This window comes from Siniperca chuatsi, linkage group LG7, assembly GCF_020085105.1.
Source record: "Siniperca chuatsi isolate FFG_IHB_CAS linkage group LG7, ASM2008510v1, whole genome shotgun sequence".
In the NCBI taxonomy this organism is placed as follows: domain Eukaryota; kingdom Metazoa; phylum Chordata; class Actinopteri; order Centrarchiformes; family Sinipercidae; genus Siniperca; species Siniperca chuatsi.
The window spans coordinates 3606167-3632112 of record NC_058048.1 but is presented as its reverse complement, the minus strand read 5'-3'; the positions used below and the strand labels follow the sequence as shown (position 1 = coordinate 3632112).

Sequence of the window (25946 nt, the reverse complement as noted above, 5' to 3'; positions counted from 1 at the left end):
TTGCTTAGGTAGATCCGCCCCAGGCCTTTTGGCCACTCGCCCGGCGGATTTGCACCAACAGCGCACCAGCGCAATGGCTGCGAGCACGCATGCGTCACTTTCCTGTCCTCAGGACGACCACGCCCCCTTTTGGGTGAAAACACGCGCAGTCAAAGTGCCAGGCCAACTTGAAAACACTAGTGGCACCATGGCAAGGGGTTTGTTGGGCCCCTGTAAATAATACTATAAAGAGTCCGGTCTGGACCTGCTCTGTAGGAAAAGTGCAATGAGATAACTTCTGTTATGAACTGGCGCTGTATAAAGAAAACTGAACTGAATGCCTAAAAGCTGCTGCGTAGCATTTTACACGTCAAACAAACAAACAAAAAACTGTTTCTTTTTCCCCCCAAAGAGCGAAGCGCAGTAAGAGGAGAGATCTCGGCCTTCCACAGAGGATGACCACGGTGAACTGTGGGAACACTTCATCACAGGCCTGCAGATCAAAGACCACACGATCCTGATTTCCTGCTATTAAATTGGCCGCCGGCTTTCACCCAAAAGGGGGCGGGGGCTTGACGCAGGGGCAAAGTACCCGGATGCGCTGCTGTCATCTGTAGCTGACCCTCCCGGGCTCGCGGACGTGATGCGGGGACACAGGCGTGTGTCCCTCAGTGGATGTATTACGGCAGATGCAGTGTGCTGCTGTGATCGCTAGAGAGCGCCGTGTCGCCCACCAGCGAGCCGACATGCGGCTGGACGTTCTGCTGTACTGGCCCAATGTGGTTGGTGAGAAACACTTGATTGAATTTTAAGGAACTGTATTTTGTATTCGTGTTATGAGCCGTGTAGCACGGCAGCTGCACGGCAACCGGGTAACGTTAACGTGACGGTTACTGTGAACACAGCTACAGATTAGCTAGACTGCTAGAATATCACAGTATGGTGAGGTAGTTCATCAGATGGTCGCCACTACACCGGGACTTCAGGCAGAGCATTGAGCTGAAAGATGCAGTTCAGTTTGCCAAACGGCAGAGTCCCTTCACTCGGAGTGTCGCCTGTGTGTGTGTGTGTGTGTGTGTGTGTGTGTGTCTTTCAGGATACATTAGGATCGGACTCGTGTTTGCTGCGTGGACTGCCTCCGAGACACCAGCAGTCTTTGTCTGTCTCTACTCAGTCTCCATAGCACTTGACGGTGAAGTATCTGTTTACCTTGCTTGACCTGCGGAGACAGGCGTTGCATTTTTAGCTGATGGTAGATCATCTTTTGCACCAACTTCCTTCTAGTTTATCTTGAACGTGTCGACAGTACAAGAAAGCGTTTTGACAGAAGAGGAACCACAGCTGTGACTAATAACATTAATAATGCCTGCTTTTCATTTAAGGGAGCACATGCTATTAATTACACCTGCGCTTTATCTGCTACGATAACTTAAAAATGGTCTACAGGCCTTTTTCACAGAAGACATGTTGACATGTCACAGTAGGAAAAGCACCGGTGTAAATAAAATGAATGATGGCTGGATTCCATTTAGCTGCTTCAGTTTCAGGGTCCTGGTATTGTGCACGCTGGCTCACTGTCACACTGTCACGGCTTACTGGGACACTTATTTAGGTTTACTAGTTCCAGGGCTCTGGTATATTGCATGCTGACTGCCAGGAGACTTCCCATGATGCACCTCTCTCCTCCTCTGCCTCTGTAAGCATTCTTATCCCATTACTGCATGTTACTCACTAGACATCTCCTCTCTCTCTTAGTTCTGCACTTTCTTGTTTCTCTCCTCTCTCCTTCTGTCGCTTTCAGCAGGTATTTCTGCCTCTGGAGCTGCAGAGTCTGGATCTGTGGTTGTGGGCCACCTGATGCCCCCGTGTTCCTGCTCAACAACTGCTACTACAGTTGTTGTTATTAGTCTTATTATTCATTTCATTATTATTACTATTATTATTTTATTAATATTAATATTACCATTACATTATAAAGAGTACGGTCTAGACCTGCTCTATAGGAAAAGTGCAATGAGATAACTTCTGTTATGAACTGGCGATATATAAATAAAACTGAACTGAACTGACTCAGTGGCTTTACTGTGGCACTTAAATGGAATTGAGCCGTCATGTTATTTAAATGTTATTAATTACACCTGTGCTCTAGCCGCTATGTAAAAAGCGTATAAAAGATGGACTCACCAAATGGTCAAGCTGATTTTAAATTAAAGGTATTATTGATTAAACGCTGATAATGATTCTGTGTGAATGCATAGCTGGAATACAGAATCTTAGGTACTGCATGTAGGTACAGTTGCATCCAGTTTCAAAAGCCAAAGATGCCTTGCCAGGAGGAACGGTTCCTGAGTGCGCAGGGCGAGAGCATTCCGTCTCCAGTATGTGACGATGTTTTGTGTGCAGGAGTGGACGGCTGGCTGGCGAGGAGGCTGGACCAGAGCTCCAGGTTTGGGGCCTGGCTGGATGTAGTGGTGGACAACCTGGGCAGAGGCATGCTGTGGAGCCTGCTGTTTGAGGTCTGATGGCTGCAGGACATTCAGCACACACAGTGTACACACTTTCACACACATTGCTCACATTAGGCTGTGCTGTTACTGTATGATTATCATATACAATATATCATTTTTAAATGAGTCCCTTTTTAGATTTACAGTAGCCACACACACAATTATTGCATACAGTGAAACGCTCACTGTCATTTAAAGGATTTTCAGCTGGTACGAAGCAGCCGGGTCTCCACGTTCTTATTGCACCAGCAGCAGCCCGCACTGTCTACAGCAGTCAGCGCCGTTTACAGCAGTCAGCGCCGTCTACAGCAGTCAGCGCCGTCTACAGCAGTCTGCGCTGTTTACAGCAGCCCGCACTGTTTACAGCAGTCAGTGCCGTCTACAGCAGTCAGCGCCGTCTACAGTCTACAGCAGTCAGCGCCGTCTACAGTCTACAGCAGTCAGTGCCGTCTACAGCAGTCAGTGCCGTCTACAGTCTACAGCAGTCAGCGCCGTCTACAGTCTACAGCAGTCAGCACCGTCTACAGCAGTCAGTGCCGTCTACAGCAGTCAGTGCCGTCTACAGCAGTCAGCGCCGTCTACAGCAGCCCGCACTGTTTACAGCAGTCAGCGCCGTCTACAGCAGTCTGCGCTGTTTACAGCAGCCCGCACTGTTTACAGCAGTCAGCGCCGTCTACAGCAGTCAGCGCCCTCTACAGCAGTCAGCGCCCTCTACAGCAGTCAGCGCCGTCTACAGCAGTCAGCGCCGTCTACAGCAGTCAGCGCCGTTTACAGCAGTCAGCGCCGTCTACAGTCTACAGCAGTCAGCGCCGTTTACAGCAGTCAGCGCCGTCTACAGCAGTCAGCGCCGTTTACAGCAGTCTGCACCGTCTACAGCAGTCAGCGCCGTTTACAGCAGTCTGCACCGTCTACAGCAGTCAGCGCCGTTTACAGCAGTCTGCACCGTCTACAGCAGTCAGCGCCGTTTACAGCAGTCTGCACCGTCTACAGCAGTCAGCGCCGTTTACAGCAGTCAGCGCCGTTTACAGCAGTCAGCGCCGTTTACAGCAGTCAGCGCCGTCTACAGCAGTCAGCGCCGTTTACAGCAGTCTGCGCCGTCTACAGCAGTCAGCGCCGTTTACAGCAGTCAGCGCCGTTTACAGCAGTCTGCGCCGTCTACAGCAGTCAGCGCCGTTTACAGCAGTCTGCGCCGTCTACAGCAGTCAGCGCCGTTTACAGCAGTCTCGCGCCGTCTACAGCAGTCTCGCCGTCTACAGCAGTCAGCGCCGTTTACAGCAGTCAGCGCCCGTTTACAGCAGTCTCGCGCCGTCTACAGCAGTCTCGCGCCGTCTACAGCAGTCTCGCGCCGTCTACAGCAGTCTGCGCCGTCTACAGCAGTCAGCGCCGTTTACAGCAGTCAGCGCCGTTTACAGCAGTCTGCGCCGTCTACAGCAGTCTGCGCCGTCTACAGCAGTCTGCGCCGTCTACAGTCTACAGCAGTCAGTGCCGTCTACAGCAGTCAGCGCCGTCTACAGCAGTCTGCGCCGTCTACAGCAGTCTGCGCCGTCTACAGTCTACAGCAGTCAGCGCCGTCTACAGCAGTCAGCGCCGTCTACAGTCTACAGCAGTCAGTGCCGTCTACAGCAGTCTGCGCCGTCTACAGTCTACAGCAGTCAGTGCCGTCTACAGCAGTCAGCGCCGTCTACAGCAGTCAGCGCCGTCTACAGTCTACAGCAGTCAGCGCCGTCTACAGCAGTCAGCGCCGTCTACAGTCTACAGCAGTCAGCGCCGTCTACAGTCTACAGCAGTCAGTGCCGTCTACAGTCTACAGCAGTCAGTGCCGTCTACAGTCTACAGCAGTCAGTGCCGTCTACAGCAGTCAGCGCCGTCTACAGCAGTCAGCGCCGTTTACAGCAGTCAGCGCCCGTTTACAGCAGTCTCGCGCCGTCTACAGCAGTCTGCGCCGTCTTACAGCAGTCAGCGCCGCCTACAGTCTACAGCAGTCAGTGCCGCTACAGCAGTCAGCGCCGTCTACAGCAGTCGCGCCGTCTACAGCAGTCTCGCGCCGTCTACAGTCTACAGCAGTCAGCGCCGTCTACAGCAGTCAGCGCCGCCTCTACAGTCTACAGCAGTCAGTGCCGTCTACAGCAGTCTCGCGCCGTCTACAGTCTACAGCAGTCAGTGCCGTCTACAGCAGTCAGCGCCGTCTACAGCAGTCAGCGCCGTCTACAGTCTACAGCAGTCAGCGCCGTCTACAGCAGTCAGCGCCGTCTACAGTCTACAGCAGTCAGCGCCGTCTACAGTCTACAGCAGTCAGTGCCGTCTACAGTCTACAGCAGTCAGTGCCGTCTACAGTCTACAGCAGTCAGTGCCGTCTACAGTCTACAGCAGTCAGTGCCGTCTACAGTCTACAGCAGTCAGCGCCGTCTACAGTCTACAGCAGTCAGTGCCGTCTACAGCAGTCAGCGCCGTCTACAGTCTACAGCAGTCAGCGCCGTCTACAGTCTACAGCAGTCAGTGCCGTTTACAGCAGTCAGTGCCGTCTACAGTCTACAGCAGTCAGCGCCGTTTACAGCAGTCAGTGCCGTCTACAGTCTACAGCAGTCAGCGCCGTCTACAGCAGTCAGTGCTGTTCCTGCGCTGTGCAGGTTTTCTGCCGCTTCAGCAAGGGCTCGACATTGTTTTGGAATGTTTTGATATCACATACACTATGATAATTGAGTATTTCCAAAACGATACTTTTTCACGGCCTTACTTTGTTGAGTATAGACACATTTCTTTCTACAAACCCCCATATGGTCGATTGAAGGACTACACCAGTATTTTTGCATGTTTTAGCCCTTTAAACACAAATCGTGTCTACTTTAAAGAGACCATTTTCCATCTCCAAGTGATATATATATACACACACACACACACACACAGTATTATGTTAATTTTTTGAATGACGCGTTCACCTTCAAGTCAGCCACTGGTTTCACTACAGTATGAAAATCAACTGGTCAACTGATCCATCAAGTGCGTCGTGTCTGGACTTATTTCATGGTAGTGCAAGATAGACTTTATAGAACTACCAAACTTTTAGTCTCTGCAAATTGAATTATTGTTTTAAATACTGAAAGGAAATGGAAACCAATGGCTGCCTGGAAGGTAGGAAAAACAAAAACAAAATCAGAAAAACAAACAAACATAATGAATATTTACAATTGTGGCCAAAGTGTCGGCACCTTTAGAGTGGTTTGAATAATGTGACATTCTTTTAGGGATTTTAAATAAAATGACTTAAGTATTTACGTATGAATGGAACAAAACAAACTGCTGACAGAAAATGTAAAGATGTGAAGATGTACTGGGGTTGCTTTGCTGCCTCTGACACTGTGCCTTGAGTCTGGAGATTACCTCAGCATCTTTCTAAAATCCATTTTTTATTGAGCAGTTTGGTTAATATACAGATAACAAGGAATCAGTTGCTCACTTTAACAATTCTAAAGCCAACAGATGTGTTACACAGGTATCCCTCTGACATTCAATCACTGTCAAACTGGAAACAACACATTGGAACAGTAATAACAACAAGCTAAACTGATGAGAGAAATAAAGGGGGGAAGAAAAAAGCAACAAATAGGCTAGATAACCCCACCCCATCACTCTAACTAGCCATGCTCCCTGTATATCTTTACTCACATTCTCTCACACTTGTATGATACTGTGAAGTATTACAAATATGTAAAATGTTGACAGTCTTCTTAATTTCAAGCTGCAAGTAATGAGGGGTTGCCAAATTCTGTCTAGTTTGTTTCTTCAGAGTTTCTGAGCTGAAGATTCACAGCTGAGTCAGAGGAGCCAAAGATGATAAATGAAGGATCTGGGGCTTTAGAGACAATATCAAAAGGTTGAATTTTAGAGCACATGAAAACCCCATGGCTTAAAGTTGCTTCTGAGATCTGGCATCTATCACATTTGGGAGAACATCTGGGTAGCTTTTGTGTAGTTTTACTTCAGTAAAGTGGAGTCTGTAGTATTTGAATGAATGGAACAGTGTCTAGCGTTGTTTGAGATTGTGTGTGTGTGTGTGTGTGTGTGTGTGTGTATGCTGAATCCGTCCTCCCATGTCATGACAAATAGGGGCATCAAGGCATGACCCAAAACACACTTCATATAAAGAGGTGTAGGAAGCTCATACATGGCTATAGGAAGTGCTCGCGAGGCAGGGAGGGTCTAATGTTAGATTTTTATGGGAGTTACCATAATTAACAGATTCAGACTTATAAATAACATTCACGTCAATATCCAAGTCATAATTACAACTGGGAAACGCACATCAGTCACAGTCGTTCAAGGTATTTAAACCCGAATTTAATGGACAGAGTGCTATATTGATCGCGTACAGTATTTATCACTCCCACAAGGCCAGTCATAAACGTGGGAAACTTCCTCATCTCTGCCGTTCAGCCCGTATGACGTGAACGTGGCACAAGTAACGATGCTTACAAGTTGCATTGTGGCAGGTGTAGGATGTGATTTTGGAGCTTGTCCCACAACAGGGAGTAAAAGTGAGGATATTTCAGCCACTGCTGCATCAATCGATCGGTGTCTTGCAAGTCTCTTTAAGGAAGTGCGAGACCAAATGGAGTTAAGTTCTGGAAGGAAAATTGTTATATAATAGTGTTTTTTTTCCAATGTCAACTTATTTTAGAATAATCTATTAGTTCCATGACAAAATTGCGAAGGTACCAATTTTTTTTTTACCTATTTGGACAATTTCCTTTTAAAATGATAAACTGTGAAATATACATGATTTGTAGTAAAATACACTTGTATGGTCCTTTTTTTAAATCAGCATCTTGAAATGAAACCAACCTTGTCTGTACGGATTTACTTATGCTGTATTTACTTGACTCTGACTCTGAGATGTCTTTGTACAAACATGCAGGTGTCTTGTACTGCACCATGGTCCAAACGGTGTTCATTGTTTCTTGTCCGATGTCCTATATGTATTGCATTACAGTGGGGTTGGCTGGTGTCTGCATTGGAGTGGTGTGTGTTTGTGTGTAACCACAATGCCAGAGGCGACCACTGGAAGAACAATTTCACCGCCAGCCCTCGATTCATACAAGCCATCATGGCAAACGGTAACAAGTCTGTCACGGTAAATAAGTTGATGTTGATATACTGTGCAGCTCAAGGTAAATCACAGATCCCATGAGTTCATTTGAACTTTGTGTGTCTGGTGCTGTTAGGGTTTCGGACAGCTCTTGGCACATGGGTGGTGAGCGGGCTGCACTGCCTCCCGCTGTGGCTGTATGGGTATCGGTGGGGTTTACTGTCCCACTGGCTTTATCTGCCTCCCTGGATCCAGGCTCTGGGGACTCTGCTGCTGGCTGCGGGCCGCCTGCTGGCTCTGTCAGCGGAGGTAGAAATAACCTGTGATAATGATAAACATCATGTTAAAGTTGTATTGAATTAAATGTAACATATAACATCGTATTTGTTCATGTAAATCTGTCTGAGCCAAACACCCCACCCGTTTCTCTGCAGATATGGTGTATATGGACACACATTGAATACCTCACTGCAGACAAGCCAGAGGAGAAAAAGAACTGAAAGACAACTTCCACTGTCCTGTCTACCCTGGAATAATGCTGACATTGTTCCACCGCCTCTATAAAGCTGAACAAACCCAGCCATTGCTGTGGGAGAATGTGGTAAAATGAGCTACACTTTGTTCTGCTCTCGCAAAAAATGTGTATTTATTTCAGACATTACCTACCATATCGGATGTATCTGGACATTAAGATGAAAAATAATGTGGCTGTTTTAGAGGTACAAGATTAACAGTGAAACCATCTGACAGCAAGAATAGTATTTTTGATCTCTCGCTTCAGTTAAACAATTGGGGATCTGAATTTCTCTCTTTAAACCAGCGAACATGATCGATTTTGTGCATGGCTGCTGAGATACATGTGAAAAAGAAGCCTCTTTGGGTTGTTGAACCCATATGTTTTGCTTTTGCTTTATGAAATGACAGCAGCAACCAAAGGGAGAGGCTTTTTGAACGCGTAGATCACACCAATGTTGACCAGAAAGCCTGTATCTGCAAGGGATTCAGTTTTGTGTACACCTGCACACTTCCTGCAAAACATAACAAGAATGTGTGGCTCAATGTTTGAGAATGTTGAAGAGTGTGGAATGTCTTAGCTGAGGCAACTACAACAATATATTACTTTGTACCATGGAAACCTCATAACTGCAGTTTATTCTCAGTTTTACTCTAGCAAAAGGCTAACTGGGTTAGGAAAAAAATCCCCAAACCATTTCAACCTCTATAAAACTGCCAATAAACACAAAGATACAGCATTTGTACCAAAACAAGGGTTTCATGTGATGGCAATCATGTTTAATGTCTGTCTTAATGTTTTTGCTTTTGTGCATGGTGTTAATTATTAGGTTAACAGTTGAAATAGGTAATGTACCATGCTTTTTGGGTAGTCTCATGAAAAATGTATTGTGTATATAAAGTATTAGATATGTTCATAAAACCATTTGCCCATGAAATGCATACAGATGTTACACCCGGAGCCATCCAGCTATCCCTGTGCACTGCCAACAATGCGCAACACATCTGCCATTTCTACACCTTCCTACACATTTCATTGAATGCTTGATAAATGAGCTGTATTTTCAACTTTAACAATAATCCTATTTGTAGTTGATGGACCATGAAGATATTTTTGATAGTCCTTGAATTTCACCATATTTCTAATAAGGGTATCATACAGTTATGTACATGTAAAAGGACTGTTTTAGAGGACACACTTCAACTGAGTGGACCTCGTTGGCCTTGCTGGACATTATTCAGCAGAATGCTTAATTTCTCTACAATTGCAGGTATGTGGGTTTTTGCACGGGTATGTCTTTGCTGTAATATTTTACAGGAAAAGAAGTATTTTGCGTATTCATTTGATGAGAATTGTATTCATCTTTTTGTGATATTGCTGTGCACTGTGCTCACTTTTCATTCTGGACCTTTCCTGGGGAAGTTGCAGAGCAGTTATGCAGGAGAGACCCTGTGAATACTCTGATTCTCTACAATCCTTGCAATAAAATGCTGAAAGACAGTTCCAGGAAGTGTGGTCCTTGTCCTTCACTATACAAAGCAGAGGTAGAGCCACTACACGTTGGGGGATTGTACTGTTGAAACAGGAATGGGCGTTCCACAAACTGTTGCCACAGTCCCAGACCATAAGTACATCTGTTTGTGTCCACATACTTTTGGCTGTATAGTTTATCTTAAACTGTATTTTAAATGAGACGTCACTAAATGGATCACTAAAGATGCACTAATGAAGGCTGGAAACTGACTGGGCTGTGATATAAAATACATTTAATATTTAGTACCATCAGCCGACATATACGTTTGGGCATGTTTCATTTCATTGGGATGTGAATAAATTCTAGTTTATGGGTTGAACACAAGAGAAAGATGCATGTGGTGTTTGTGATCAATGATATAAGTTTTAATGTTTTTGCAGCTAACAGTGAAGCAGCGAAACATCCCCTCATCACATTTGGTGTCAATCACCTGAACACCTATGAGAGACGTCACAGCTTTTATCTTTAACTTTGTCCATCTTTCCCAGCAAGCCCATGCCCTTTGACCCGCCACCCCCTCCAGCACTGAAACGATGGTATTCCCTTTCAAATCAGTAGATCACAATGATGACCAGTAGGTATTGTCAAGTCAAACCTTGTCCCGTATGTTCCATCAGTCAGCTGGTTTGTCAGGGTTATTGTTAAAGGAAAATACCTTAAAATACTTCAACACTGTTTCAAAATTTCATTTTTCCTGTTGGCCAAACAGAGAATGTGACATCATGGCCGAATGTTGACAGTTCAGCTGGAGTTTGGAAAGAAAATGCTTCACCTCAAAATCAGTGAAAAAGAGCCTTTTCTAGAACTTTCACAGGTGGAACAGAGAAAAAGCCATCGCGAAGACGCAGAAATCACATGCCAGTGGCTCCAAAACAGTAGCTCTTATAGACCAGAATGCAATTCAACAGGACATGTGAGCTTTGATTAAAAGCTCAGTGTAGCTGGACGAAAGAACAAAATAAATCTTAGGATGGATTAATCATGATGCTATCTGACAGTGTAGGAGTATCTGAGGGTAGATTTTTCCATTCAATTTTTGCAGTTACCCACTTTGTAGGACATGAAGATATGCATTTACCATTTGTCTTAAGCCTTACTCTTCTATAATATACTGTTTTCTGCAAATTGTCCAAGTCTAATCTTTTATCTTTCTATACAACTGCTTGGAAATACCGACTGTGGGTAACATTCATTTCCACGTCTGCCCTGGAAAAATGTTCCCCGTCTCCCAAAAGGGAGGGTGCACCTGTTAAAGTCAAAGCACCGAGTGTAGCTGAGCGTCCTTTAAGGGGGCTAAGGCTGGACCTCCTCAGCTAGAGCCACTCACATCACTGCTAGAGAGGGAGACGTCCGACAGCACTGAAGCAACAGCAAGGCAAAGCTCGTTTTCTTCATTCATTTAAAAAACAAACCAAATGTGGTGCTTATCAAAGGCATCGCATTGTCAGTAATGTTACAGATATCAGTGCCTAAATTCGTTTTAAAGCTGGACTCACTTATTTTCGCATTTTCCATCAGTGAGAAGATTTCAGAGCAAAATCTCATCAGTCATTTCTCTGCAAAGCTACAAATGTCATGCTTGTCTCAATTCTTCCATGGCCACACAGCTGTGACTATTCACTCTGCACTCATTTAAAGCGTCAGATCACCCAAATTATGAGAAAAAAACATTTCTCACTTACCTCTAATGGTATTTAACCACACAGAGAGATTTCTGACATTTCTGCCTCCACCTCAATACAATCAAAGTGAATGGAGTTTCTTCTCTATTAAAAAAAATTACATAAAAGAGGCAACATTTCCTTCCAAGTACCCCCATTACTCCAGTTTTCCTAGGGACAGTTTTTCCACTTCCAAGGCTTCCAAAGATTTTTGACACCATACCGAGTCTACTGCAAGTACATATCTTGGTCCCAATTAAGTAAGGGATCCTTACCTTAGGTTAAATTTGGACATGTTTGTTTATGTAAAAAGAATGAATATTGGCAGATATATATATATATTTTTTAAACACCACTATAGGCTTGGTTTTAAGCAAATACGGCTGGGAACCACTGCACTAGAGGTAAGTGAGATCAATCTTTTTTTTTTTTGGTAATTTGAGTGATCTGATCCTTTAAAAGGGGCTGCATGTAGACCAGAAGCATCAATGAAGCATCAGACTGCCCGGAATGATTTGGCATTAGATAATTTTCACCGACATGAGTTTCAAGTGACCATCACGGCGTTAAAATTTTAAAAACACGTCATTGGTTGTTTTCAGGGTTATTTTCCCCACTGGTTCATTATGATTAAAGATCAGCACCCTTGAAAGCAAGACAGTTAAGTGCTATGGTGAAACAATTGATGGGATTTTGGACAGTCAGCATGATGGAGACTGATGGAAAAACATGGTCAAGTTAAAAAAACAATTATTCTGGAACTTTGCTGTAATGGCATATCTGACAGAAAGGAGTGGAGAGGAAAGATGTACAGGTAAAGGTACAGGCTGGCAAATACACAAATATACTATATTGGTCCCCACTGTAGTGCCCTTAAGGGTATACTAGTTTATTTAGCACTTAGAAGTATGGGTCCGTCTACAGACAGTTAACTGCAAGCTGGTGTAAGGCTGGTAATCATCAGTGGAGCACTTGGGCACCCAGAGTTCTATCTGTGTATACTGACACACATACACACTCACACGTGAAGCCACACCTTAAGATTAACAAATAAAAGGAGGCTTATAAGCCTCTGTACATGTAGCATCTTCCTCTTCACACTCCTATCCATGTCGTTTCTTTTAAACCAATAGTGTTTCAGCTGTTTCTTTAGAATTCATGGCATAAACAAAGGGCTACATAAACATACACTTTTGCATATAAATTATTGGCATTTTAATTATTCTAGGTCAGTATTAAGCTGGAAAAAGAGATAAAATAAACTGAAAACAAGGCCTGTGAAGCCTGTTATGTGTGTAACAATATACCCACTGGTTGAACACATTCCACTGTTTGTAATCTCTCTCCACCAAGCAGTTCGAAACAGGACTTTTCTTAGGGTCCACTTTCATTTCTTTGCTAAGAAAAAAAAACAGGAAGCCTTCAACTGAAACTTAAGTGTACAATCTGCTGTATTATTTTACTGTACAAGTGTGAAAAATATCTGACATTTTCCCATCTGTGATCTGCCAAGTGATGATCTTGATGGATGTGAGCTGAAACACGCATTTCACAGATGTGTGTGGGGTCCAGACGCTGTCATGTACATAGCCCTGGAGAACATGGTTGTGATCTGTGATGAGTCTCATGGCATTCAGAGTTACACTGGTTCAAATACAAAAGCAAAAATGTTCTCCAACTCCAAACTGAAAAGAAAAAGGCGAGTGAGACAAGAGAAGAGGAGAGGAGAGGAGAGGAGAGGTCATTTGTCATCCTTACAGGACGTTTGAGGGTCCCTCCCAGTCGCATGTCTTCTTTCTCTTGGAGAAATGCAACGTTCTGCTCTGTGGGAGGAAGCTGCATCCAGTCTGGAGTTGCATCTTGGTGGTTTGTGTGGGTGTCGATGAGGTTTGATAACGGTGTCTTCTCTACTTTTTTCCACAACCAAATGTGTGTGTGTGTGTGTATGTCTGTGTGTGTACTGGCAGCTGCAGTGACTATAAAGCCAACCGACTTGCCGGTGATGCTTGAAATTACTGTGTATTACTAATAAACTGTGTGCAACTGAAGCATCACATTTGGGCTCATTATGTGTCCTCACCAGGCTAAAGCCCACGTGTCTTTTTCCCCCCCTCTTCCCTCATAAAATCAGCCAAGACAGGGGCGGGTGGGGCCCAGGCTCTGAGCCAATAGGAAAGCTTGTACCACCTCCTGGGTCTGCTGGGGTGTAGTGTTGACGTCCTCCAGGGCATCTGCCACGGCAAACTGCCGGTCCCTCAGCCGGTTCCAGTTGGACAGTACGTTGTGGTATTCAAACACCTTCTCGTAGTTTCCCACTGAGTTGTAGAGTTTGATCAGGCCTCTGTAGTCGTACTCCAGCCCGCTGTAACCCTCTCCAAACAGCTTCTTACCTGTGAGGACACAGGAAACATCACATACCATGTTCGTAATCATTCTAGAGCTAGATTAACCGAATAGTCAATCGACCGACAACAAATCTTCAACTATTTTGACAATCGATTAATTAACGTTTTTTCACTATTTTCTGCTGTTTAGAGGATCAGATTTATTAGCTGATAATTAATAATGAAAATAATCTTTAGATGCTGCCCTAAATCATTCCATATTAATTACAAGCTAATTAGACTGCTAATGGCTAACTTAATGCCCCACCACGGCCTATTAAGCCTTGGACAGACATTAAGCATTAGAGGCTAGTGTCAACAAGAGAGAGAGGCAGATCAAATCAAGTCAAACTCAGCTGCCAGCTTTGGCTCAGAACTCAGTTCATTTTTGGAGCAGCACCCCTGGGAGCAGAGAAGAAAAACACATTTTACTGGAATCCATGAGACACAGGAGTGACCACAGGCCTGTATTACAAAGCACCATCAGAGGGCTATGCAGCTATCGCTGCGCTTAACCTAGGCTTTCTGGTATCTAGAAGCAGGTTTGCTTTTAACCAGGATAAATCACCATGGTAACCTATGCTGAATGGCTAACCTGCTCAGTTCATAGGCTCGCATCAAAATTCAGCAGCTCACTGGAAAAACTGAGTTATCATTTCTGCAGTACAGGATCCTGGCATGGGCAAAAGTCAGTAAAGTCAGATCTGTTTTTTTCTTTGTTAAAAACCAGACAAAGATAAAAAAGTGACATCAAGTCTGAGTGACCCATCCATCCCTTCCCTGTGTCTGACCGATAGCAATGGAGCGCAGGTAGAGCCGCTCTGCGTCTTCATACTGGTTCATGTCGTAGTTATAGAGGGAGGCCAGGTGACCCACAGACAGAGCCACCTCGTAGTCCTCGTGGCCCAGAAGCTGCTCCTTGATCTGGATGGCTTTGATGTGCATCTCCTCTGCCTCCTGGATACATGGACATCCGTAAAACCAGACACAAACACACACGCACAAAAATAGAGATATGGATCACTCATCAATGCAAAAATATTAACACAAAAGCAGAAAGAGAAAACATTTGTATTTTGTTTCTTGTGCTTTTCCAATGTGCAACACATTTGGTTGCTTTTCCACAGTCACTGGCTATGTTTAAACATGGCCAGGAATGTGATTTTGGGTCAATGCATTCTGAAGAAACCGGTTATAATGCTTGTAGGGTTTCCACACTTTTCAGCTAAATTATTTCCCAGAACATTTTCAAATATGTTTCTCTCTCTAGAAGCCTGATTGAAAATAGTGCCAAGTTAGTCTCTTGTTGACTGTGAGATAGTAGATGCTGTCTGGACTGATTTCAAAAAATGATTGTTAAACGACTAAATCAGCATAGGATTACAGAGTCTCACATTTAACCTTAACTTCCACTCTACCTTCTTTTCAATAGGTTGCTATGTGAACCAAATGCAGCATCTTACATATAATGTAAAATGTAGGCCTATGCAGGCCTTACCATACTCATTTGCTCAGCCCTGATTCTGAAATGTCCTTCAGAATTACAGCTGATGAAGCACATGTTAGACCTCTGCCCAGGATTTAACAGTGGAGTCACAGCTATATTTATATGTAATGCCCAGCTATTGTGTTACTAAGATTGCAAAAATAATATTTCCAATTCATGTTTCAATAAAGAATCAGATTCTGGTAGCAAAAACACATCTTTAGCAATTTCTAGCTTTAAATATGGACCAAAATTCAGTCAGTCGCTGCTATAGTAACTTATTATTACCCAGGCCTGCAAACTCCAGTGGGATGAAAAAGGGATGAAACATTTCTGAGAACAGGGACGAACTTCACTTGTCGCTACTGCCGCTGGGCCAAACAAAGCTAAAGTAGCTCAGCTCCAAGGTTACGTTACTGAAGCTCAGTTAAACGGCAACAATTCAAGTCACAGCAACCTAAAACAGTTTTCTTACAAAGATGAGGTCAAGCAGGGTCCTTAAGAGCAAGGTGTCTGCCCCTATGGTCTGCCCATTCCAAGGTTTATCTGAAGCTAATATGAGGCTTCAGTCTTCCAAGATATCCATTTGGTTTGTCTAACTCAGACTGCTGAAGTCTCCAATTATTATCAGATAAACTTTAGAATGCACTTTTACACAAAACACAGACTATTTTTGTCCCCCATCACTTACATTGAAAGTGTATTAGGAAGGGTCATCTTTTAATAGCCAGTATGAACAGGATGAATGATTACAGCAAGCAAAACCTGTTTCAATGTTCATATGGGTACCTGACTATTGTTTTAAGAAAAATTGTGAACCTATCCTTTGACCAGAGGTGAGTCATTAGCCTGATAACTCAGGGAAAGTCAGGGATCATTCAGAAACTGTTCATTTGGCTAGCTCTGGCCAACATTAGTTTGTATTATTGTATTTGTACATACTGTATGTTGGAATTTTGTTGTAAGAGTTTTGAAAATGTGGCATTAGCAGGCCTTGATACAGTATGTTATGTTGAGGCAGTGTGATCAGGTTTTCTTAAATTATATATTAGATTATAATCATTTAGCATGACAGGCCAAGACACAATTGGCAAAAAGCTTTGAGCTACTTTCACTACTTTTGTTTCATGTGACCTTAATTAATAATTCCATTACATCCAGTCAGAACAATAAAAAAATAATTTGAGAGTAGGATGATCACATACCATGATCATACATCTTCCTTGTGTGGGCTCACACACGCGCACCCACCCACACCCAACCCACCCACCCACCCACCCACACCCACCCACCCACCCACCCACACACACACACACGACATCTCCATCCACCTTGAACTTCCTCATGGACTGGTAGAGTCGTCCTAGGTTGCCATAGTGTTTGGCTGTCTGGACGTTGAACTCTCCGAAGGCCTTCTTGGCCAGCTGCAATGAGGAGAGGTGAAGGTCATGAGCCTCCTGCAGAAGGCGCTCTTCTGTCTCCTTATTGTGGCAGTCGATAGCTATTTCCTCCAGAATCAAAGCTGAGGGAAATAAAGGAGGATGAAGCACATATTAGATGTCTGCCCTGGATTGAACAGAGGAGCCACAGCAACATGTCATTTTTTGGCACCAAATGTGAAATTCACCAAAAGCTTTAAGTCAGTCTCTGAAATATAAACACCTCCTTAGCCCGTTAAAGAGGCAACATTCTGTATAGCTACTGACTGATGCCTCGCTAAAAAGGACTCACTACAACAAACCTAGGTGGACATTTACTCAATATGCACACCGAGATAATTAGGTGTGCTTTGGTGAAAAAAGTTTTTCACCAATAAGAAGCCTTTTTTGTTATTAAAGTGAAAACCAGTATCACCAGTAAGCAATTGCTAAAGCAAAAATGTTTCAGTTGAGATGTCAGTTACACAACAGCAATAAAACATTTTCCATGGCTGACTCATGGCTTCCTCAGAGCTAATTTATTGTTGACTATGCATCTTCTAAACCTGACCTTTTAAAGCAATAACTGACTCCTTTTAGATACAGATTTGTAATTTGTGCAAATGTTTATTATAATTTGGGCAACTTGGAGAAACTGTAAAGACATGAATATGAACAATTTTAAATATCTGCAATTCATAATAGGCACAAGGATAATGGAATTTTCCTTAGCGACATTCCATTATCCTTGTTTTAAGATAGAGTGCCTGCCTGATATTCCCCACTGTACCCTCCGCACAGTGGGCAGAGGCCCAGTATCTCCAGGAAACTTGCCTTACCTTTGACTCTCTTGGAGGAGGCCAGCAGCAGATGGTCCTCAGGCAGAATGTGAGTTATGATGTCTATGGCACGTTCTGCATGGAATCTGAGGGACAAACACAGCAGCTGACCCAAACATGTCATGCAACTCAAGCTTGGCTAGAAACTGTATTCTAGTAAGGATAAACACTTCCAAGAATGTGTTTCCCTTGAAGAAAGTTGTTTTGAAGCTCTGATCAGGGTTAGAGGTCAGGGCATTACCCAATTTTGAATCAGGCCCTTTGTATACAGGAGGGAGTGTCACGGGAAACATCTTCCACTCAGCTCCTTGCCATCAGCTATCAGTGTCTAAAATGATCAATGCTTTTTTGGGCATTTCTGCTTTATTTAATAGTCACAGTAGAGAGAGTCAGGAAAGGGAACGAGAGAGAAATTTGGACCCGGAGGACTCAGCCTTGATATGTGGTACGCGCTCTACCAGGTGAGCTATCGGGGCGCCTGATCAGTGCTTTTTAATGTGCGAAATGGCCCACAATGCTAAACATACATACTAGTAATGTCAGAGAACAGACCATCACAGTATGAGACACGGTCTTGTGCTTCATCTACAAGGGAGCTCATATCTAATGTAATTAGCTGGCTGGTCTACATAGGAATAGTCCGGAGTTTCAAAGATTCATTGTACTCACAGAGCGTTGTCAAATTTCCCCGAGCTGTACTGGTGCACGTATGAAGAATAGGCCAGGTCTTCATGGGCTGTGGCTACGTGGATGTTCTTCCCCCCGAACACAGACTGTCGGATGTCCAGTGCTGTCTGGAATTCGTACAGATAGAAAGGACTTTTAATCAGATATACAGAATACGCCACACTGGTTTTAAATAAAAAAGAGGACAGAGAAAACGTACACATCTCTGTTGCCAATCACTCTGCCTACCTGGTAAATAGCAACTGATTGGCATATGTTGTCTACGTTTAATAAGTAAAATCCGTAATCTAACAATGTGTCGGAGTACTTGGGATGCTTGTGTCCAAAATGTTCTCTGTAAGACACAAAACATTGAATGAGAATTCATGATAACGAAAAGAAGTAAGAATAATGTTGAGTCCTTATAAGACGCAGCAGGTTACCTTGCTAGAAACACTGCATGTTTGATCAGCTGCTCTGCTTTTCTGAACTCTCTCTTCACCACGCAGGCCTGCGGCGGAAAGACAAGTCAAACTTTACACAATCATGTCTGCTGTTCTGTAGATATATTCTGCAAAGACACTGTACCCACAATAATAATAACTCAATGAAATTTTGTAATACAGAACATAGTTAACCTTGGAGGCTTGCCGGAGGACATCAACCACTACTTTGACAGGCAGCCCTGGAGTAATTTCCTTCATAGCCTCTATACACCACCTGTATGCCTGGAAAATGCAGGAAAAAGATATGGGTTCCAAACTTAAAATAATGTCTATCTGTATTTCAACACCTCTGCAGAGCTGGATAACAGCCTCACACTAAATAATTAAAACTTGAAGCACTTGCCTTTATTGTCTATAATATATAAGAGAGAAATAACCTAATTTTCTCAGTCACTGGTGGTCAGACATACATACCTCATCATAGTGGCTTTTGGCGAAGAGCAAGGCACAAAGCTCGCCGTATAGCGCTGCCTTGTTGGCCTGGTGGCCATGTTTGGCTAGTTTGTCCATGTAAGACTGAGCAAGCTTGAAGGTCTCCTCCCCCAGGTGGTACTTACAGTTGCCATTACGGACATGAAGCAGCCTGTGGAGACAAGAGAAGAAAATGTAATAACAGTCTCAGGTGTGTCTATCCAACTGATTTACCAGATGTAGACATACATACAGACCAAACAGGTTTTCTGATTAAGTCATTATTCATTATCACATTATAATACTGTCATATTTACAGTGATATAAAAACTAAGGTAGCAAAGCAGCAGCGACACCGTCACTATGGATAACTAAGAGAAAGAAAAAGTCACACAAAGTGGCAATTGCAGTTCCACTGGTCAAGGGTGCACCACTGAATAGGACAAAAATGCTTTGTTAAAAAAAACCTGCTTTGTTTTCCTAAAAAGTAAACAAATTTACACACTACACCAAAGGGAATATGAAAGGAATTCTTAGTAAATATAAGCATATACTCAATGCCCACAGGGATTGACACTGACCTGACACAGCATTCCACAGCCCGGAAGCAGTGGAGGACTTCACTGTGGAGTGTGCACAGCTGCAGGCACGACAGAAACACCTTCTCTGCATCTCCATACCAGCCCGCATCAGATAAGAAGCCACCTACAATCAATAAACATCTGATTACTTGAGCTATCTCCAAATCAGAGGGAAAATAGATTCAGCATCACCTTTGGGAACTGGTGTTTAACGCATGGGTGTTTTTATAAAAAACGATCCAAATGCTCTATTCAAAACAAATCTCACAGTGCAAACTATGTGTGGGAGCAACACATCTTACGGTGTCTAATCTGACAGGCATTTGTTAAAGAGAGCTAAACTAATCTCTAGCGTTCGAAACGCCAAACAAACAAGAAGCATGGTTAAATTCTAAAAAGAAACACATCAAGTGTTTCATTTAGATGATAATACAGCACTAAAAGATGTGCCATTTGTTCATCTTTGGAAGGCAGTCTTCTCATTTTTCAGCCATGGCTAGCTAGCCAGCTAAGTTACTGCTTAACAAGCATCCAACCAAGAGGTAAAGGAGAAGTAGTGGTAGACTTAAAGATGGTCATATAACTGGCATTGTCTGACTGTCAGTCAAGACTGTCTGACACATATTTCATAACATCTAAAAATAGTATTAAAAATCCTCTCCAGAACCTGTGTTGACTGAGCTGGCTTTGGAAACAGAATGAGAAAAGGATTGGCCACGAGTAACATGCTTGGATAAAACCACAGGCCTGTTGAATATCTTTAATATCATCATGAATTATATGTGGTGGCTGTCAGTACCGATATTGAGATAGTATGCCAAAGTAAACACTGCTGTTCTTGCTTGTGGGTGGAGCTGAGCTACGGTGTGTTTACCATAGAGGTAATGGTTCTATGACATACTGCCTCACCGTTTTACATGTTATGTCTCAGGGAAGTTAGATAACGCCACCACCATCTATGAGCTCCTGACAGTAATTTAACCTCAGTTATTGTTTCATGTCAATGAAAATGTCTCACTGTCCTAATACTTACAGACTGATTATACTTGTTATACTTGATATAATTAGATTACATTAGATACATTTTAACTCACTAAAATTATTATGGTCTACCGGCAATGATCCGGCCTATCTCTGATCCCGGATGTATTTTTCCTATCAGCTAAAGCTATGATAACTTCAGTGGGACGAATGAATGGCCTCCACTTATTCACTCATTGTTTCTCTGAGTGTCTGTGTGAACCCCTCCGTCCCCTACCCCACCATTTACCCAGCACAAAGCCGAATTGGATGGCCTTCTCTTTGACATGGGCGTCTGACTCTGCGATGTAGGAGCAGCGGCGGCTGAAGGAGTTTGCCAGAACTGAGGCCACTTTCACACCGTGGTCCATTAGGGCCTGGAAGCAGTGGTGCAGGAGGTGTCTGCAGTGGGGAGGACAAAGGAATGGACCGTGTAAGTGGAAGGCATAACTATTGATTAATATATTGTTTGTTAAATTTAAGTCTTTACTAAAAAAAAAAAGACACCAGTAGTACTAACATCACAAACATCTGTCTAATCAGTGAATGACAATGCTGATGACTACTGCTATTGTATTCATCATCAAACATACACCACACAGATAACATTATAGAAAAAGCATCAATAAAGTACCTTAACTTAAAGGGTAATTTATTGTGCACAGGGCTTTAACTTTTCCCAAGCTATTTTATACCAGGGTTGCATTGGTCTTCTTTCACAAACCCTTTTCCTACTCTGATTTTTAAATCATCCTTTTCAGCTTAAGCAAAGTGAAGTTTGAATGGCAGCAGAGTGTGATATGGAACTTTAAATGGCTTTGTTAAACTGATGGAACGGAGGAGGTAACAGGAACAGGTCCCAGCAGGAGGAGAGGGAATACAAAGCAAATAAAGCACATCAGTCACAGGAGAGGAGCAGTTAATACGTTAAAAACAGTAAATGAGTGATACAGTGGGCCAATTAAAACAATTGGAAAGCCAATGTGGCCATAAGTCCAGTTCTGCACAATAACTTCAATGTCTATGAATTTATTCAGCCAAAAGCTGTCATTAGTATACCAGGGATGCAACTAACAATTATTTTCATTATTATGGAGATTATTTTCTAAACCACTGAGTCTGGTTCTGTCCAAGGTTTCTGCCTCTTAAAGGAAGTTTTTCCTTGCCACTGTCGCCAAATGCTTGCTCATGGTGGGATTTGTTGGGTCTCTGTAATTAATATTAGAAAGAGTACGGTCTAGACCTGCTTTATAGGAAAAGCGCAATGAGATAACTTCTGTTATAAATTGGCGCTATATAAATAAAATTTAAATGAATTGAATATCCAACTATATACATATCCACTATTCAACGAATGCAGTTTTCAGCACATACAGTATAAACTGCTCTGATAACCGTCTGTTTAAGGGAACACAGTCTCCAGAACCATTTTGTAAGACAACTGATGGGCAATAAAGTTGGAAGGGGGTGAGGTTTCAGGCACTGCTTAGTCCCATTGTGTTCTTACCTTTTGTCTGAAGCCCGCAGTACTTTAGCAAACACCTCCAGCTCACAGAACTCTCCTCCCAGCTGGCAAAGCCGGCCCTGCTGGTAAAGCTGAGAGAGACAGAGATGGAGGGATAAGGTGAGCTCAGAGACTCACTGACAATAATACAGATGTCAACTCTTCCATTAGGAGCACAATATTGAGTCTATAGGTAATAACCGATCTGATTAATAAAATGCAGGTGGGAACATAATGTCTCAGCAGAAGGGTACAAAATGTCCTATCTGCAACTACAATGGTGGAGTTTCTGTCCTATTTTTCACCCTAGTTTCTATTATGGGTGTGTTTTAAGTGATGCCTTAAAAAATGCTGTCTGCTGCTCAGGAGTTGAAACTAAAAAAATTTGCTTATGTCTAGCCTGTCATCAAAATGCACTGAGCTGGAAGTTGTTATATTCAGTGGCTCTCCATGGTGGGGTCTATAGGGGACACTGCCAGTCTCAGCTGTGTCTCTTCAACTGCAGTTACTGGGTGAAATCGCACTTAATGTCTGAGTAATGTGAGATTACGGGGGAATTTGGTTCCTTTGGTCCAAGCCACAGATGAACTCAAGTCAAGGTGTGATGTAGTCATCTGCCTGTGAGAGTTGATGGCAATGGAGAAAAATACATTTGTCTATTTCTGAAATGACAACTCAATGAACGGAAAAGTCTTCAAGATAATTTGTCATTGTTTTGTCATCATTGTATAGTATATGAAGTTTGTACTCCATATCATGTTAACAGTTTATTTATTAACCACGCTAGTTGTGGCATGGCTCTGTGGATGGCAATATTGGGTGGTCCTCCACTTTGTTCCAGAATGAAATATCTCAAAAACTATTGGACGGATTGCCATGATACTTTGTACAGTTATTCATGGGATCCAGGGGTCGAAGCCTACTGACTTTGGTGATCCAACTTTTTCCTCTAGTGCCACCATGAGGTTGATATTTGTGGTTTTGAGTGAAATATCTTGGCAACTGTTGATATATTGCCATGAAATTTACAGACATCCATGTCCCCCTCAGGATGATTTGTAATAACATCTCTGACTTTTCATCTAACACTACTAGCAGGCTGATGTTTCATTTGTTCAATACTTTGGTTTCTGACCAAATACCTGGAAAAATAATGACATTCCCGTCAGTCTCAGCTGCTCTTTGTGTTTAGTGCAAACGTTAGCATGCTAACATGCTAAACTAAGATGATGCACAAGACATGACAGCACATGTTATCAAACCTGGTTTCACAACCCTCATCTCATTACAATTCAGAAGTGAATGCATGAAAACCAGAGGTTTCACAGTAAATAGGACATTTCATTTAACAAAGTCTCCCACTGTTGCCATTTATGACAACATTAAGAACACAAGCCCCAAAATGTCAGCAGTGTTATAATAAGGTCTTCTCCTAAAAGGATGAAAAAGTCCCTCATTACTTTTCCATGTGATGACTTTGTAATAACTGGAAACACCTGTTTAAGTATAACATGGCAGTGCAGGTTATTTAGGGTATTCAGTACTATCCATCGGACAGAGAGTCGTCATATATGTGGCCAGCTACCAACAGACTGAGAATATTACAAAGTGGTTATTAAATTATGACTATCCAGGTTTTGACAGGACCAATCTTTTTCCTGTAATGAAAGCATATTTAGAATTTAGTTGGAGGAGTTTCAGTCCACATTGACATCCAGTCCTGTGAATGTTATGTTGTCTTGGTCATCAATAAAATCTACACTCTTTGTAGAGCATTATTTAATGTCTTTTAAAGCAATGGATTAACTACTAATGAGCATAGCCATACCTGCCTTTGAGGACACAAAGTTCATGTCCTGTGTGTTTTCCTGGGAATTAGGACATTTTAGCACTCCCGAATGGCACGTCACACTTTATATTGTCATCAGTGCTTTGACTGGGCCTGTATCCACTGGTGGGGCATACAAGTACTTTAGATTTTTATATTGGGTTCCAATGAATCGAGGTACATACAATCACAGAAGAATCTCTCTTTTACCTCTTTTGTGTGGAGAGGAGGCAGAATGAAATGCTGCCCTCCAGCTGTCTGAAAGGTGCAATATTTGATCTTTTTGTGTTTTTGTTGTTGCAAAAATCTAATCCAGGAAGTTCTCAAAGCCCATCCCACAGTGGGCCACATCCACAGCATCACCATATCACAGACACTACTTGACAATGACTGACTTTATGTCAACAAACTTAGAATGTAAAGTTACCTTGCTTACTACAGCCTACAGACTCAATGGATCATGATTACTGAAAAGAAAAGTGATTTTTACTGCTGGTGACAATGTTACTCAGGTCCTAAATCTTTGTTACATAAACTCATGACTTATTACGCTGGTTCATAGTGTTTCCATTATTTCTGACTACATATATGATATAGATTTTCAATATTTTCGCACTTGACATAGCATTTAGGCCACTGTGTGAGGAAACTGAGGAAACGTATGCCTTTGCATTAATAATACAATTTACCAACATTTTAATTTAGCTGTTAAAAACTAAAATGGGAAAAAAAAATTGGGTGTCTGGTTAAGGAGGAATGTCGATCCAACCACAGCTGCCAGAGTACATCATAAATAAGCATGGATCCAGTGAGCAGATCCTAGTGTATAAGTCCTTATATAGGCAGGCATAGTTGAAGGTTGAAGTTGATGGTTGAAGAAACTGATGCCATATCTGAAAAGCAAGCTGTATTCATGACCTCAGTATTTCTAAAATCCTGGCTAAGGTCCTGCTTGTGTCTCAAAACGCAAAACAGTTTCCAATGTGGCTTTTCATTGAATGTGTAGGGAACCAAAGAATTGTTTTTAAAAAGTTAGTGTTTCAATATATTGCTGTTTTGTGTTTGCTGTCTATTGCAAATTGACAGCTGACTGCTGAAAGCTGAGATCTGTTGTAACAAGTAGGTTTGCCTGTATAGGAAGGCTACTTCAAATAATATTGACAACAACAAACCGACAAAACACTGTTAGTTTACATAACAACTCTGACACAATTCATTTACACGGTCACTGATGTGACTAGCTATGTTACAGGAGCAATTTCGTGTATGGCTTCTAATTCAACAAACGTTCATTATCAAGCTATACATAGTAGGTATCTTAAATTTTAGTAAACTGTAAGGTGGAGTAAGCTAACTGTGAGTTAGCTAAACCCGGAAAAAAAGCAGTTTTTGTCTTCAAGAGTTAGCAAAACGTTATCTAATTTAGCTAACGTTAGCAGCAATGTTAGCAGCTTATTGCACAAACTCGTACAGACTGGTGGCTGTCTGATACACCTGAGCCTCTTGACTGGTAAATCCTACCTTATAATAGACATCGAACTGTATATTTTCCGGGAGCGAGCGTATGTCCCTTCTTGAACGGCTGTAATTGTCCACCACAGCCGAGATAGCGGTGTTGTACAGTGTTTCTGGGATCCATTCGAGCTCCACCGCAGCCATGTTGTTTTCCCTCTCCAAAAAAACCCAGCAGCTACAGCCCTCCCCAACTCTCCCTACATTCGCTATCTTACTGCGATTAAAGTACTTCCTCCACGAGTCCTCATATAACATTCGCTTTAAAATGAGGCTACAAAAATTAATACTACCGCTAATTTACCGCTACAATTCTAAAACCCTTGTTTATTTTCCATTTTCTCCTTCATCTCCAATTATTCGTCGACCCTACAGCAGTTCCGTCCCGACGCAGACATTCACTGGCGCTGACGCAGTGACGTAATTGTGCGGTCGATGCAAAAAAGCCCTTTATATTCATATTTTGTACGCTTTAGTAGGATTGAGGATGGTGTTCAGATTTACATACACCAA

General features: G+C 42.7%; 2 protein-coding genes across 4 annotated transcripts; one reads left to right on the top strand and one right to left on the bottom strand.

The window, feature by feature from the left end:
- Window positions 1-514: 514 nt before the first annotated feature.
- si:ch1073-145m9.1 lies at window positions 515-14361 on the top strand. 3 transcript variants are annotated; one of them, XR_006378563.1, is made up of 7 exons: window positions 534-765; window positions 1076-1171; window positions 2383-2495; window positions 7474-7597; window positions 7706-7878; window positions 8004-8934; window positions 14352-14361. XR_006378563.1 is itself a non-coding variant. In XM_044202336.1 (6 exons), exons 1-6 carry the CDS (start codon window positions 669-671, stop codon window positions 8067-8069), a joined length of 669 nt encoding a protein of 222 aa, XP_044058271.1. In that variant the 5' UTR covers window positions 534-668; the 3' UTR covers window positions 8070-9583. The 3 variants fall into 3 exon arrangements, 2 of the variants coding, with proteins under 2 accessions (XP_044058272.1, XP_044058271.1); XM_044202336.1 differs by lacking the exon at window positions 14352-14361 and having other exon boundaries at window positions 8004-9583; XM_044202337.1 differs by lacking the exons at window positions 1076-1171; window positions 14352-14361 and having other exon boundaries at window positions 515-765; window positions 8004-9583.
- On the bottom strand, window positions 9959-25854 carry appbp2 (amyloid beta precursor protein (cytoplasmic tail) binding protein 2). The gene is made up of 13 exons (XM_044202335.1): window positions 25443-25854; window positions 22097-22185; window positions 20840-20991; window positions 19570-19693; window positions 18992-19160; window positions 18710-18799; window positions 18515-18582; window positions 18321-18426; window positions 18075-18199; window positions 17406-17491; window positions 16480-16670; window positions 14454-14619; window positions 9959-13668 (listed from the first exon to the last, which is right to left on the bottom strand). Exons 1-13 carry the CDS (start codon window positions 25689-25691, stop codon window positions 13406-13408), a joined length of 1878 nt encoding a protein of 625 aa, XP_044058270.1. The 5' UTR covers window positions 25692-25854; the 3' UTR covers window positions 9959-13405.
- Window positions 25855-25946: the final 92 nt, after the last annotated feature.

Coding starts and splice junctions, on each gene's coding strand:
- si:ch1073-145m9.1 (XM_044202336.1), top strand. CDS start 669: ATGCAGTGTGCTGCTGTGATCGCTAGAGAGCGCCGTGTCGCCCACCAG. Junction 766..1,075: donor GTACTGGCCCAATGTGGTTG/GTGAGAAACACT, acceptor TGTGTCTTTCAG/GATACATTAGGATCGGACTC. Junction 7,879..8,003: donor TGCTGGCTCTGTCAGCGGAG/GTAGAAATAACC, acceptor GTTTCTCTGCAG/ATATGGTGTATATGGACACA.
- appbp2 (XM_044202335.1), bottom strand. CDS start 25,691: ATGTTATATGAGGACTCGTGGAGGAAGTACTTTAATCGCAGTAAGATA. Junction 18,200..18,320: donor AATCAGTTGCTATTTACCAG/GTAGGCAGAGTG, acceptor TACGAATTCCAG/ACAGCACTGGACATCCGACA. Junction 16,671..17,405: donor CTCCTCCAAGAGAGTCAAAG/GTAAGGCAAGTT, acceptor TATTTCCCTCAG/CTTTGATTCTGGAGGAAATA.